A 15,882-nucleotide genomic window follows, 5' to 3' on the forward strand; every position below is an offset into this window, starting at 1 on the left:
TTGAGTTTGTTATTGTGGCATATACTCAGTCTTGAAAATTCAACCTACAAATCAAGGGTGACATATTTATATCTTCCAATAAGCATTCCAGACCTATTTCTCCTACTCTCCTTAGGAACCCAAAACACAAAGTCTCCACGGTTTTAGTATTAAAGACACAACACAAGAAATTGAAAGATGTAGGCTTAAAACACTAAATGATTTTAGTTATCAATCTTGCCACCAGAGAAGAGATAAGGAAATGGACCATACTCTTTTCATTAAAAAACATGAAGGAAGATGACTATGAAGTGTTGCACTGTTGTTGTTTTCTGTTTAGAGACCTTACCATAATGGATTTAAAATACTGATGAATGACAGAAAAAAATGTAACTTTAATATGGTGTTATAACAATATCAAATGATTTCTGGGGTTACAGGTCAGGCTAAATGAATACGGTATTTGAACAAAAATATTTGACTTTACATGCTGTTGTCATTTCCATGCGTCAAATGTTCTGATCTTGAAATATGTATTTGCTTTATAAATGCTATATTGGACTTAGTATACATTAAAATACACATAACACCAGCAGACAGATTCCAGATGCATATTGCTGAGCTGATTTGACAGGCTAGATAGATAGGCTGTGTCAAACAATCAATTAGAACACGAAAATCTAATCCAAATTCAGTTAAGATCATTGCAGGCCTCGACAACCACATTTAATACCATTTAGTGATAATTCCATTCAACAAGCCTTCATTAAGTGCCTGCTATAGGCAAGGTGAGAGTTAGAAAGAGGGCCAGACTTTGAATTGTGAAAACATACTTCTGTTCAAGTCTTCTGACTTGACACTGATTTCATACTTCGGACGCATATAGTCTATATGCCCATGAACAATTCCTTAAACTTCTTAGTGAACTCTAATTCCCTACCTGTAGTAGCATGGTATAACAAGTGCTGGATTTAGAGTAATGATATTTGATTGGTTCCAGTCTGGGCCTTTCTACATGCTACTTGTGTGAGCAAGAGAAAATGATTTCACCTCACTGGAATTCGTTTTTCTTCATTTGTAAAATAAGGAGCCTGGACTAAAAGACCTTTAAAGTCTCTTCCACCTCTAAGTGTATGATCTAAACTAACAGACCAGATCCTCATTGATATTAGTGATAGGTATAGTCTTAGAGCTGTGTAGTTGATATAGATTTCTCTGGATCCCAACATGCTGCCATATTCCCACAATCATCTTATAGCTTAAATTTGTAAAGCATAGTCTTCATAACAGCCTTATAAGGTAGATAGGGCAAGCTTTATATTCATTTTTTAAATGAAGTTATGAAATATTCTGAGATTTGGGCAGCACCACACATTTGTTATGTATCAAAGTCAAGATTCTAAAACTAATCTACATAGGACAGAATAATCCTTTCCAGTCACAGGAAGATGAGGCCGCGAGTAGAATCTCAGCGGGATTGGAGGAGTTATTCATAAATTGTTAATTGTTTGACTACTTATACCTTTAGCTAAAACGGAGGGATTAAGAGGGAAAAGGATGGCCCCATACATAGACACTCAAGGAGACTGACTGAACAGAAACAGGGACCTACTGCATGTGTAATCTGTTACCTGAGCTTTTCGGCAAATCAGTGTTTGGGCTCCATCTGGTGGCTTACACAGATACAACATCCTAAGATCTATTCTAATCCCTTTACTCTAAATGTCAAGCAAATGCTCATGTGCAGGGAGGGACTTCCTCTTGATACTACCTGTCTAGCTGCTAGGATAATTAATTATATTACCTCTCTCAGTATTCTGTACAATTACCTTCTGCTCCTGCCAAAACTGACCGTAGGGATAGCCCATATAAAACTGCAGAACTACTGTCACAATCTTTGGTGGTTCTTCACTACCTCTAAGATAAATTACACATTTCTCAGCCTACTTCCACTTTTAGGCTCCAGCCTACCTTTCTGTTTTTATTTCACATTGCTTCCCTTTAAATAATCTACAGTAGTGGCATAAAACTCAAATAGAGACAATAAAACCCTACAAACAGATCACTGTAGGCTGCATACTGACTTAGAAAAGCAAATATTCACATTATCTAAATTCCACTGTAATTTATTTTGTTAAAAGATTTCCCAATTACATATTAATTCCAGTACATTCAGGAGTGTTGCTACTACAGTATGCTTGATGCCACTGTACTATAACCATCCAGGACTAAATTCAATATTCTATCCTCCACCTCTATGCTTTGGAATTAAGTTGTTCCCCACCTGAAGTACACTCCCTCCTCATCTCCACCTCTCAGCATCTTTACCTTCTTTAAAATCTCAGCTTGTGAAAACTTCCCTGTTGTCCTCAAAGTCCTAGTGCTCTTTTCTTCCTTAAATTACCTTGTATTTATTTGTCTGTGTACATATTATATGGCTCCAGGAACATATGCATTACTTGAAGGCATGGGGTCTTCTTATTTTTGTCCTTGTATCTTCAGCTCTTAGAACAATGCATAGCAAATACATGAGAAATGTTGGATGAATTGATTTGAATTGAATGAACCCATAATATTATAGTAAAGACAGCTTTTTTATAGTCTGAAAAAAAGCTTGACATTAAATCTATGCCAATTTATTTATGAATATTTTTGAAATTCCACACAGCTCATCATATCATTTGTAAGGGCAGCCTTTATGATCCTGGCTGGCAAAGAGTTCTACATTATTCTAGCAGGATGGAAGAGTCACAGACAGGACAATAGTACATATGAAAAAGATTTAAGACTTTTAGTGGACTATAAGTTTAACAAATCATTATTGTGAAATGGCAGCCAAGGATATTAACATGATCCAAGATTACACTAATGCATGAGTGTTCAGAAAGAGAGAGGCAATATTCCCATTGCAATCAATTTGGGTCATACTATATCTCAAATCTTGTATTCAGTTCCATGTGCTATATTTTGAAAGGACATTGACATGCTGATTATGCAAAGGAGAGGAGAGCAGGATTAGGAAAAAAACTGAAAAATATGCCATATGAAGATAGACTGAAAGAAATGGAGATATTTAGCCTAGAGGAGAGAAGACTTTGGGCAACATGCAAGTTGTTTTCAAGTATCAAAGGGTTAAAATATGGAATTATGAACAGTGGGTAGCAGTTACAGTGAGGGATAGTTCAATTCAACGTAAGGAAAAACTTTCTCACAGTTGGAGTCATCCTAAAGAGGAACAGGGTGCTTCTGTTTCTAAAGGAAGTGTGTGTTCCATCACTAGCATTCCTGGTACAGATATTCAACTTGGAGGGGGTAATATACAATGAGTCAAGTATGTAATTTAGTAGATGACCTTTTTGGTCCCTTTCAACTCTCAGCTTCTACGGCTAAATGGTTAAGAACACGCAACCTTAAAGCAGACATTTTTTTAGCATCTATGGTAACTCCTATAGCAACTTTAAAAGTATCTTCCACATAGTTTCATATCTTACATGTAATTTCAGTAAGTGTCCTAATTGACTGATTTGAACTTAATTGAATCTTTACCTCTTTAGTTCTTGAGTTACATTACCTTCCCTTTTCAGTTTTCCATAACTCCTCACAATCTCATGTACTACAGCAGCTCCACTCTGAGGATCAATGCCACCAAACACCCATGAGTCACGATGACCTCCCAGAATTACATACCTGTCTACAAAAATGATCACGAAAAATTATGAGAGGTGAGAGATGATCAGGAGACCCCTAATCAACTGATTTCTCCCCAACACTGTTAATGCACTGTAATAACAAAATTATTCTCTGGTAATCACAAAATCTAAGGGTAAGGTAATAGAAATGATGAAGTAATAAAGTCTTAATCAAAATAGAAGGATTTTTACTGTTAGTCCTTTATTAGATATGAAGAAATTCATCAGTCAAACTTGATAGAATTAACATGTCTATACACTGAGACCTTCTAAAGACAGGCTTCATTCTTACACTGTAGGCATGAAATGCCTTAGGCACCTGCACATTCTCTCCATGTCTGCCCCTCTATTAGTGAACCCTATGTGTTTATGGGAGAAAGGTTTTATAGTCACTATCCATTACAATAAATGGCTTAGCTTTGAGTTAACTGTGTCTACTGACTGCCTATAAAAATTAAGCAAACTGGTGGGGACTCTTCAGCTATAATTTTAGGATTATAGACCCACAAAGTACCTTAAATCTAAGGTAGCTATCCCATAGGAAATCTATTCTGGGAAGAGGAGATGGAAGGGCTACTGCATTTTACAAGTATCTATGCAAAACTTAAGAAGTTCAATTACATCTAAAAACAGAAGAGTCTCATTGCCTTATATGTACCTACACTTGGTATCTCCTTAGCAAAGCCTAGTGTTGATTAAGCAAACACACAGTAGGTACTTGATAAATGTTGAATTTAATTTAATCGTAATACTGGATAGTTTCCAACTTATGAAATGGGTTTTTTTTTTTGATTGGCTGTTTAGAACTCAGAAAGCTCTTTCCCATCCAGACAATATTACAAATGGTAGTTTTGCCAGATCAGTGCATAAAAGTCTGCTGAAGGGAATGTTGCCTCTAAAGCATTTTCCAACTACTCCTTATAATTATTCATAACATTGTTTCTGTGGGATCTAAGTTCCTTAAGGCTAGAGACAATTGTTTTTTTCTGTTTTCCTGGCAATTTTCTTTTTTGTCACCAGAAACTAGCAGAGCATTTAATAAATGCTAATTGAATTGAGGAGAATCCATTCTGAATTCCAAATCACCAACAAGCCATTCTATTTGTGTGGGGAGTGTGAGGAAGAGTAGTACTGCTGGGTATTGGCTCCTTTTTTTTGGTATCTACAGTAGATCCAGGTCAGTCACTCCTCAGGTATTCTGAACTGAGGAACAAAGATTTTCTTAGGATTTAGAACTGTTCTTCTATTTCTCATTTTACAAATGAAGCAACTGGATTCAGAGAAGCAAATGACTTATTTAGGTTAAAGAGTTTATAAGTAGTCTTCTGGGATTGAAAACCAGTTATTTTTACTCCAAATACATTGCTATTTGTACTACCCTAAATTCCCATTGAGTTTATGAGAGGCAGCTTGACAGAAAGCAGGCCATAGAGTGAGAAAGAATACTCTGCTATTCATGCCTTTGCTATATACTGGTGATGTGACCCTGGGAAAGTCACTAAACCTCTTGCTTCTTGGGCAGGAGCAAGGAAGAAGCTTCTTACGTTTACTTCTCAGGTCTTGGAAATTCCCTCTATCTGACCAGATTTTGAGGGTTCATTCTGTCAACAGGGTAGTATGGCTTACTGCATAAAGCACTGTTATGGTTGTAGCCCCACAATCATTTCCTAAAGGGATGCTTCCATACAGAGCAGTCCATCACTGTTGACTGATGATAATGACAATTATTAACCCTCATAGGAATTCAAATTTTATTTAAAATGTGAACATGGGAAGGAAAAACTCTGTATCAGAAAATGCCTGCTAGTAAGAGAGGAATATCATTTAATCATATAGTTTATGTAAGTGAATAGTTACAATGGTGAAACCAAATATTTTCCATGGAGTAACCTTTTAAACCTTGAACCTGGAAACTGAGGCACAATCTAATTTAACTGAGATGGGGGCAATCTCCCTCTAGCTTCAGTGGAGGCAGCTGTGTTGCACTGGCAAGAACACAACCTTTGAAGCCTGAACACCAAACATAAAGCCTTGCTCTGCTTCTTACTATATGGAGGAAGCATCTTTACTTCACTTGTGTCGGTTTCCTCATCTACCAAATGAGGGTGTTGGACAAGACATTCTTTTAACTCCTTTCCTTCTCTAAATCCTATGCCCAACATGGAAAACCTATGAAAAGGTGAAAAAATCCCTCTATAAAATCCATTTCTCATGTCAGGCAGGTCTTAGAATAATTTGAGGAATGTTTGTATACATAGAGACACTTAGAGGGGCACAACACTAAATTATCAAATATTAAAATCATAGGCTAATTTTAGGATGCTATGAACTCAAACCAGACAGCTTCCACATGGACAGTTTCCAAAACAGTGATTTCACTAACAGAAAGTAAAACTGTGCAGGAAAGGTATATGCAATCTTAAAGGCAATTGTGAAAGTGCTTCTGACTTAAAAAAATCAAATTATATGTAAAGACTACTAAAACATAAAACTTCTCTGGAAAGGGTAGTATCATTGGAGTCAAAGGAACCAGATCCTAGCCATGCAACTTGATACCAGGGTAGTTGTAGGTAAGTCTCATCATCTCACAGGGCTCAGCTTCCTCATCTATAAATGAAGGTGCTGGACTAAATGATTTCTCTTTTCAACATCTCTATATCTTATGATTCTAAAAGCAATAGTTTTGGAGTCAGACACTGGGTTCATCTATTATAAAGCAGGGTTCAAATATAGGAGTATGAGGAAAGGACTAGATATAATGTTGTAAAGAAGCATCAATTTAAAAAAAATCTGGATTACAATTCCAATTCTGATACTATAAACTTGTTTGTCCTTAATCAAGTTAATTTAACCCCTCTGCCCTCAGTTTCCACATTTGTAAAATAAAGGAAGGAATTGAACTAGATATATGCAAGATCCCTTCCATGTACAAAATCTTACAATCCCATTATGCTGATAGATGTATGTGTATAACTCCTTAAACTTCTTTCTATATTCATGCTGGTCATGCATGGTAATTTAGAAAATAAATGCTTTACCTGGTTCCACTGCTCCTCTTAGAGTTCCAATCACATTGTAAATCCTTGTTACTTTGGTGTTGCTGTGAATATTCATTTTGACTTTTCTAATACAATTAAAAAAAACACATTAGCATTGTGAGTCCATAGCCACTAAACACACTCATTTGTTACGTATAGTTTTCTTCTTCATCCTTCCCTCTCTCTCTTATTTCCTGTATATGTGTATATGCGTGTGTATGCATATTCATGTGCATATGTGTGTATGCATATTCATGTGCATGTGTGTACATGCGTAAGTATATAGGTATGTGTATTGCTACATATGTGTAAATGTCTGTGTGTGTGTATACATGCACACGTATATGTCACAGGCAGCAAGGCTTAGTAGTCACTTGGCTAGCCTTGATTTATGGATGATCTGAGTTCAAATCCTGCCTCTTGGAAGCAGAATACCAAGTCCACACAGAGTAATTTAGAGGTGAGGAAAATCCTAACTATTGAGGAGGATCAAGAAAGGCCTCATGAAGAAGGTGAACCTGGAGGTGAATCTTAAATGGAGCAAGGGATTCTCAGAGACAAAGGTGAGGAGGAAGAGCATTCTAGGCAGAGAGGACAGCCAATATACAAAAGCACTGAGGTGGGGAGACAGGATTCTGGTAAGAGAAATAGCAAATAGGCTAGTTTGTGTGAAGGGCAGGATTGAGAAATCATTCTAGAACAACAGGATTGTCACCAGAATGTGAAGGGTTTTTAAATTCCAAAAAGAGAAAATTAAATTTTGTTCTAAAGGCAATAGGGAGCCACTGAAGAAGCTTTTTAAGTAGGGAAGAGTCATGTTCAGTCCTAGATTTCAGAAATAATAATTTGGCAATTGAGTAAATGACAGATATAAGAGGGAAGAGACTGGAAGTAGGGAGCCCATTAGGACACTATTGTAATAGTCTAAAGTAAAGTTATCCAGCTCATTTTTAGATGAGGATGTGAAAAGTCAGACATGACTAACTGACTGAACAATGTCAAGTTATGATCCTATACCTCTCTTATCTTTCACAATTTAGAAATGTCTAGAAGTCTCAAAACACATTGCCTAGACTAGAACTCTTCCTACTTGTTTCTGAACCCTTTGAAGTATGCCTTACCACCTTAGGATGGAACTGAAATTATTTGCTCTAAGGCTATAAAATGATCTCTTAAATCTCTAAATTTTATGACCTGTTTTCATTTCTCATTCTTCTTGACCTATCTGCAGTATGTGGCATTGTTCACCCTCCTCCTGGTGATTCTTTCCTCCTTGGGTTCTTTTTTGGGAGTGTGTGTGACATTGTGTTCTCCTTGTTCTTCTCCTCCCAGATATCATTTCTTCCCAGATTCCTAAGCTACATCATCATCCTAATCACTTCCCTCATTTACAATTATCTCCTAGGGCTCCATCCTTTTCCCCCTTCTCTTTTCAATCGATAATCTCTCTTAGAGACCTTATCAGTTTCCAGATCTACATATAGATCTTAATCCGTAGAGCAATTCCAGCCCTGCAACACCACAGAACCACTTGTTTAACACCCTGGGAAGGGTCATGGAAGGCATGGAAGCAGAGACATCAGCAGGGAACATCAGGCATGATGATCTTGGGGCCATGGCAGGAAAAGGCAGTCTATAACAGCCTAGGATTCCCGGGTCCATACCTGAGGGCAGATCTGTCAGTTCTGGGGTGATGGTACCTGCAGAGGTCAGAGGAGCTCCCAGATCAGCCAAATATGCACTCAAGGTTTATAGACACTTCAGGATTAGAATGCTCAGGTGTTTTCACAGAAAGGGAAAGGAATTTGCTTAGGTGAGTCTGATTCATTTCCCATCTAGGAAACTAGAAATCACGGGCCTAAAATGTTCCAAGGAGAGAAGTTTCCAGATACAGAAGAGACAAGGTTCCAGATAGGATAGATAGGAAGACGTACCAGGTAGGAGGAAGGTATATGACTAGGGAAGAGATAGCTTTATGGTCAAAGAAAGACTAGACAAGAAAAATCAGAGTTTTTCTGGACTATTCCACTATTTATACTCCAAACTTCCCATTCTCTATCTATCCTACTACTTTTGTATTCACCCAGGTTCATAAGCTTGACTCTTCCCTCTACCTTATTCCGAATATGAAACCTGCTCAAGACCTAGCAAGTCGACCTCCACAATAATATGTTTCACATCCAACCCTTTTCTCTAATCACACGACTACTCCCCTAGGGACAACTCATCACCTATTTCAGCAGCTTCTCTCCTAATTAGTCTCTTGGTTTCAAGTTTCTCCTTTTTCCAACTCATCCTTTACTCAGCTCCCTGAGCAAACTTTTTAAAGCACCAGTGACCAGGGCACACTAATGTTCAAGAATCTTCAGCAACTCCCTGTTAACTCTAGAATAAATTGCAAACTTTTCAGCTTAGCATTTAAAGTCTCTCACAGTTTCACTGCAGTCCACCTTTGCAAGAGTATTTCACATTTTACATTTTCTGGGTTCAAGTCAGCATTCTCTCTCCCACCTCCATGAAAAGGCAGACACTCTCTCCCATTAATAGACACATTCCTTACTCACCTCCATCTCTTTGAGACACTGGCTTCCTTCAAGACTCAGCTAATGCATTAACTCTTCCATGAAGTCCTTCATAACTAATTACACTGTTTTCCTTCTCAGGAAGTACTGATACACCTATCTGTTTACATGTTGTATTCTCTCATTAGTAGAATATAAACTTCTTGAGGGTAAGTATGGTCTTGTACTTTATCTTTTTCTCTCCAAAGCTAACACAGTACCTTTCACATTTGGGGATGTGGGAGGGGGTGCATGTCTTCTAGACCTGTGATTTCATCTGTGTAGAGAACTCCCAGTGTGGAAAACTCCTTCCATTAAGAGAGTTGGCAACTCATCTGTAAACTATATAGCATTAGAGTTGCTTTTGCCAATGAGAAAATAAGTAACTTGCCTATGGTCACAGCAAGTATACCTCAGATACCAGAACTTGAATCTAGATGCTCCTTCTTCCAAAGCCAGCCCCATAGTGTTGAAACCATGATGCCTCTTGCTTTGCAAATAGTAGGACCTTAATAAATGCTTGTTAGATAGGATTGCTGAAAGCTACGGAAAGACTTAGCAGGGATTTAATAGAATAAATATTGTACTGTGAAACCGGCCTCCTTGGTGTTTCTCACATAAGACACTCCATCTCCTGAATCCAGGCAATTTCACTGGCTGTCTTCTATGCCTGGAATTCTCTTCCTCCTTATCTCCATCCCCTGGCTTCCTTAAAGTCCCGGCTAAAATCCCATCTTCTACAAGAAGCCTTTCCCAGTCCTCCTTAATTCTAATGCCTTCTCTCTGTGATCATCTCTAAATTGTAATGTATATATCTTCTTTGTACTTAGTTGTTTGCCCCTCCCCCTGACCCCAATAGACTATGAGCACCTTGAGAGCAGGGATTGCTTTTTGTTTTGGATTTTTTGTTTTGTTTTTGCTTTCTGTTTTTTTTTGCATTTATTTGTAACCCAGCACTCAAGTGAAGTAGCTGGCAGCTATTAAGCATAGATGATTAATAAATCCTTTCTGACTTTATTTAAAGCTATAACTATTTTTTATTGTTTATAATGTATAATATATATAATGTATATAACGTATAATATATCATTTTTGTTCTATAATTTGTGTATATTCATGGATAAACCACACACCATATTTCAGTACTTCAGGCACCTGTGATTTCATTGGGGAAGGTATTCCATGCAATAAGGCAAATCACAACCCTTCTGTGATTCAGTTAGTAGTTTTCAAGCGCTGCTATGGCTACTCTGGTGAGCCAGCTCTACTAGACTCTAGACAGCACACACGCTGTTACAAAGATGAATTAAAGCCCTTTCAGGTTGGTATAACCTGCCAAAATTTGCAGTCCATTTGCATAGCCTTTGAGAATCCTGATTCAACTTCTTTTTAAGATGAAGCCTTGGAGGAGGGAATATATTAGTTTACTTATAGATGAACTATTTCAGAATCTGAAAAATTTATTTCCCTGCTGTTTCGCGATAAATTTTTTTTTCAAAGAAAGCCACTTCCTCAGTAAGTCTACAAACATTTGTTAAATGCTTATTATATGTGCCAGGCACTGTGCTAAGTGTCAGGGTTACAAAGAAAGTCAAAGCACTCTCCTTGCCCTCATAAAGAATAAACATTCTAAATTAAGCAGGAAAAAAATATATAGCATTTTAAGTTAACTAAAATCAGCTGAAATGGAAAATCCATCATTCAGCAACATTTGAACCATATTCTATTCAGCTCAATAAAAAATATTACGCATCACTTTGCATAAAGCACTAAAGGTACAGAAGCAAAACAAACAACAATAACAAAAGATTCTTTGCCTTGAAGAGCTTACGTTTGTGTTACATGTAAATTAAAGTTTGACTACTTGATTTCTATTATGATAATTTACTGAAGATGGGAAAATAAGTAAAATATAGCAAGATAACCGTGTAGAATAGTTTCCAGTAAAGCCAGGCCCAATGCTGTATGGCACATTAAGCCTTCCTTTCCAGCTATTGTCTGGTGGTGCTGGTCCTCCCATATTTCTGTAATACACAAAAATTAGTATTAATATTAGGTGAAAGAGACATTTGGTCAAAAAACAAACAATCCATCAATGTTAGGGATATATAGACACACAAAAATTTAGTCCCTGCTCTTAATCAATTAATAAACATTAATGAATCACCTACGATATACCAGGCAGTGCAAAAACTAGTACCTGCTGTCATGGAGCTTATAATCTAATGGAGGAGGAAGGACTTTACAGTCTACTATAAATACAGATTAAACACTAAGATAATGGGGGTCAGGGGAAACCAAATCACAATTCAGGGAATCAAGAGGCTTTCTTGAAGGATGTGGCCCCTGAGCCGAGCCTTGAAGGAAGCTAGGGACTCCAAGAGTCCGAGATGAGAATGGAGGGGGTTCTGGACTTGGGAGACAACCTATGCAAAAGCTTGGAGGCAAAGCATATTCGTCTAGAGTAGTGTGTGTGTGTGTGTGTGTGTGTATGTGTGTGTTGTGTGTGTGTATGTGTGTGTGTGTGTGTGTTGTGTGTGTGTGTGTGTGTGTGTGTGTAATGTGTAATTAGTCTGGAAATATAGACTGCAGTCATATTATAAATGATTTTTAAATGCTAAACAGTTTGTATTTTATCTTAAAATCAAAAGGACAATCCACTGAAGCTTTTTAAGGAAGGAGGTGCATGGTTAGACCCACGCTTTAGAAAATACCAATTTGGCAGTAGTAATGAAAAGGAAAGATTGCAGAGGGGATGTGACTGAAATTAGGGGACTGACAAGTGATGAGGGCCTGAACTAGAGTAGTTGCCATATGAGTTTGAGAAAGAGAAGGATTCAAGAGATGTGGAGGTAGAAGTCAAGTGATTTGTCAAATTATTGGATATAGGGGCAAATGAGAGTATTGAATTGACTCCCAGGTTGTAAATCTGGGCAACTGGAAGAATTATGATATCCTTAAAAGGGAATTTAGGATGGGAGATAGATTTAGGGGGGAAAGATAACAGTTTTGGACATGAGTTAGATCACTGCAGCTAATAATTATGAATGCAGAGGCCTGATGCTTAAGGATACCCTTCTCCACCTACCAGAGTGGTAGTAGATTACTGGGTCAGAATTAGACAAATATTGTCATACAAGGCTGGTGCATTGATTTATTTTGCTTAATTATACTTCTTCACTAAAAGGCAGAGTAGATGGGGACAATGTTATCATTGAGAATTGATCAATATGTTAAAATAGTAATATTAAGAAAAACATTAATTGACTATAGGGATAGGGTGAGAAGAGGCTGAGAAGGAAAATAGTGAGTAAAAATAACTGGGCATAGACCAATATCTTACAGAATTTACCAAGATAAGGTCAAAATGGATACATGACCTAAATATAAAGAGAGATTTAGAAGTAAATTAGAAGAACATGGAAGATATTACTTAACAGACTGATGGAGAGGTGAACAATTTATGAATACACAAGAGATAGAGAACAAAGTTAGGTATAAAATGGATAATTTAGATTACATAAAATTAAAAAGGTTTTGTACAAATAAAACAAATGTAGCCACAATCAGAAGGAAAGCAGAAACTTGGGGAAAATTTTTATAGACAATTTACCAGATAAAGGTCTCATACTAAAATACACAAAGAACTTTGTCAAATCTATAAGCATATGAGTCATTCCCCAACTGATAAATGGTCAAAGGATATAAACAGGCAGGTTTCTAATGAAGAAATCAAAACTATAAGAGAGGAAAGTGATAAATGTTGGAGGGGATGTGGAAAAATTGGGACACTAATTTATTGTTGGTGGAATTGTGAACTGATCCAACTGTTATGGAGAACAATTTGGAATTATGCCCAAAGAATTATTAAATTGCCTATACTCTTTGACCCAGCAATACCAATACCAACACTTGGTCCATTTCCAAAGATAATTAGGGAAAAATCAAAAGAACCTATAAGTTCTAAAATGTCTATAGAAGCTCTCTTTGTGGTAGCAAAGAACTGAAAATTGTAGGGATGCCTATCAATTGGGGAATGGCTGAACAAGTTGTGGTATACGATTGTGATGGAATACTACTGTGCTATATAGATAAGAAATGATGAGCTCAATGATTTTAGAAAAACATGGAAAGACTTGCACAAAATAATGAAGAGCAAAATGAGTAGAACCAAGAGAACATAGTATACAGTAACAGCAATATTGTTTTAAGAATGACTTTCAGTGAATAAGTTATTTTCTCTATTGTAAATACCCAAATTAACTATAAGGGACATATGAAGAAAGATGTTATCCAGAGAAAGAACTGGTAAATAGAAGTATGTATAAAATAATTTTACATATGTGTACTTATTTGGTAACCATCTCTGGAACAGGGTGAGGGAAAGGAAGAAAAAAAAAGAAATTTACATGATAAATTTTTTGTGTATTTGAAAGGAACAGCAAATTGTACACAGTAGATTTGCAGTTTCATATGCAACCATCTTTTTTTTTTAATTGCACTATGTCATGGAAATGCTTGTTATGTTTCATAAATTAAAAATAAAATTAAAAAAATTTTAAAATGACTATAGATATATTCCAGTATATTCCAGCATGTAGATCTGAGGAGTCTCACCTACATGACTTAGTGTACCTCTACTGTGCTTAGACCTAGTCGATTTCTTTAAAAACAACGTCCTAAAACCCAACTCTGTTTTTATCACTTCTCAACTGAGAAAAAAACCAAAAACTTTAATAGTTCCATATGTTCTATAATATCTGTTCTCAGCCTTCCTGGGGCCAGTGAGTTACTACACAGTCTATACAAATTCATATTTATATCAAGCATTGCTTTAACTCCAACAAAGTAAGTGGGAGGACCAAGCATAATAAATAATCAAACACATTTTCTGCAGACGGAATTAACAATGTTCCACATGTGCATATTAAACATATGTAAATGCTGCTACAATTAACAAAATACAAATTATTTTAAAATATTCTATATTTTATGCATTTTGTAGTCATTTTAATGGAATTTCCCTTTCTGTGATTTCCTTAAAAATTTTATTTTTGGTATATAGAAATACAAATATGAATAATTTTTCTCCTTTTATTTAGCCAATGCTTATGCCTTGAATTTTTTGTCTGTTTTATTATTACTGGTGGCATTCGTATAACTATGTTAAATAACAGTAGAGAAGGTATCCTACTTTATTCTTATGTTTATTAGTTTATTAGTTTTGGCATTTTCCCACTACAATTATTACTAACTTTTGGTATTAGACCTGTACTTTTTAATCTTATTAACATTTAACTCTTCTGCGTCAATGATTTGTAATTGTTTTTAGAATAACTGAGTGCTTTATTTTGTAAAAGGTGTTTATTTTCCTGTGTTTATTGTTAAAATATGTTGCAAGTGTTTTTGCTTTTTTTTTTAGTATCGTATGTTAATTATTTTTCTAATTGTGAACCATCCTTACATTTTTTACACAAATCCAATGGAGTTATAGAGGATTTTATACACATACATATATACATTGTTGTTGTGTTTGTCCTTCCTTCTTGAAGAAGACCATGACATCAGGGAAATGATGCCATGACTTGCATTTGAATGAGGGAAGGCTGTGCCAGGTCACCAGCCTCACTTTCTCCTCCAGAGCCATCTGGATCAAGTGACCAGATGTCTACCAGGAAGACTGGAGGTGAACCAGGATGCATTGGGAGACACAGGCCTTTTCAGGCCAAGGTCTTTTCAGGTTCTTACTTTGAGTGAGGTAATGCCCATTCAGTGAATAGGCCTCTTTAAGAAGTTAATCAAGGGATGGCCCCAAGGGATTACTGAAAGGGCCAGGGTCTCCTAATGCATCCTGGGTCATCTCCAGTCTTCCCGGTGAATATCACAGGCCACTGGATGGTTCTAGAGGAGAAAGTAAGGCTGGTGACCTGGCACAGCCCTCCCTCAAATCAAAGTCAATCAAAGTCAATTGCAAGTCATGTCATCATTTCCCTGATGTCATCGTCCTCTTCAAGAATGAAGGAGAAACACAGCCTGTGAGTAGCCTCTCCCTCTCCTCTCACCACTCTGCCCAAAGGAAGGTACATTTTAACAGCCGAAGGCTGCCCCCTTAACTTTGGGTTTACTGGCTAGATTTCTTTTCCAAAAAGCAAGCCTTAAACCCAAATCACTCTGGAGCTCATAGACTGGACAATGGATCCTGGCCCTCCTAGCACAGAGTGTAATGGTAACTGTTTCTCTTTTGGGCAAGAACCCTGAGGGTCGTCCTCTTCCAGTATGATATATACATACATATATACATATACAGCTATAGACTTTTTGCTAGGGTGGTGAAAAGTTTGTATAAATATTCATTAGTTTCTTTTAAAACAATAACTTTTATTAATGCCTCTTGTTTATATATCACTGTCATTTCTGGATAATACCCTAAACTCTTTCCTTGTAACAAAGAAAAATAAGTAAGCAAAAATAACTTACACAATGAATGTGTCTAGCAAGGTATGCAACATTCTGCTTTTATTGTCTCTCCTCTGCCAAAAAGAGGGGTGGTATATGCTTTATTATCTGTTCTCTGGGGTGATTTATCTGTGTGTGTGTGTGTGTGTGTGTGTGTGT

At 36.7% G+C, this 15,882-nt stretch overlaps 1 protein-coding gene across 1 annotated transcript in view; it reads right to left on the minus strand.

Moving 5' to 3' along the window:
* The window catches only part of LOC118838706 (glutamate carboxypeptidase 2-like), an 82,369-nt gene that overhangs the window by 26,873 nt on the left and 39,614 nt on the right, over positions 1–15,882 (minus strand). The window contains exons 8-10 of the mRNA XM_036746067.1: positions 11,193–11,291; positions 6,707–6,792; positions 3,551–3,670 (exon numbers count right to left, since the gene is read on the minus strand). Coding sequence (XP_036601962.1) covers positions 3,551–3,670; positions 6,707–6,792; positions 11,193–11,291 — 305 coding nt within the window. The remainder of the gene's footprint in view (positions 1–3,550; positions 3,671–6,706; positions 6,793–11,192; positions 11,292–15,882) is intronic.

The sequence above is a fragment of the Trichosurus vulpecula genome, chromosome 2 (genome assembly GCF_011100635.1).
Source record: "Trichosurus vulpecula isolate mTriVul1 chromosome 2, mTriVul1.pri, whole genome shotgun sequence".
Taxonomy (NCBI): Eukaryota; Metazoa; Chordata; class Mammalia; order Diprotodontia; family Phalangeridae; genus Trichosurus; species Trichosurus vulpecula.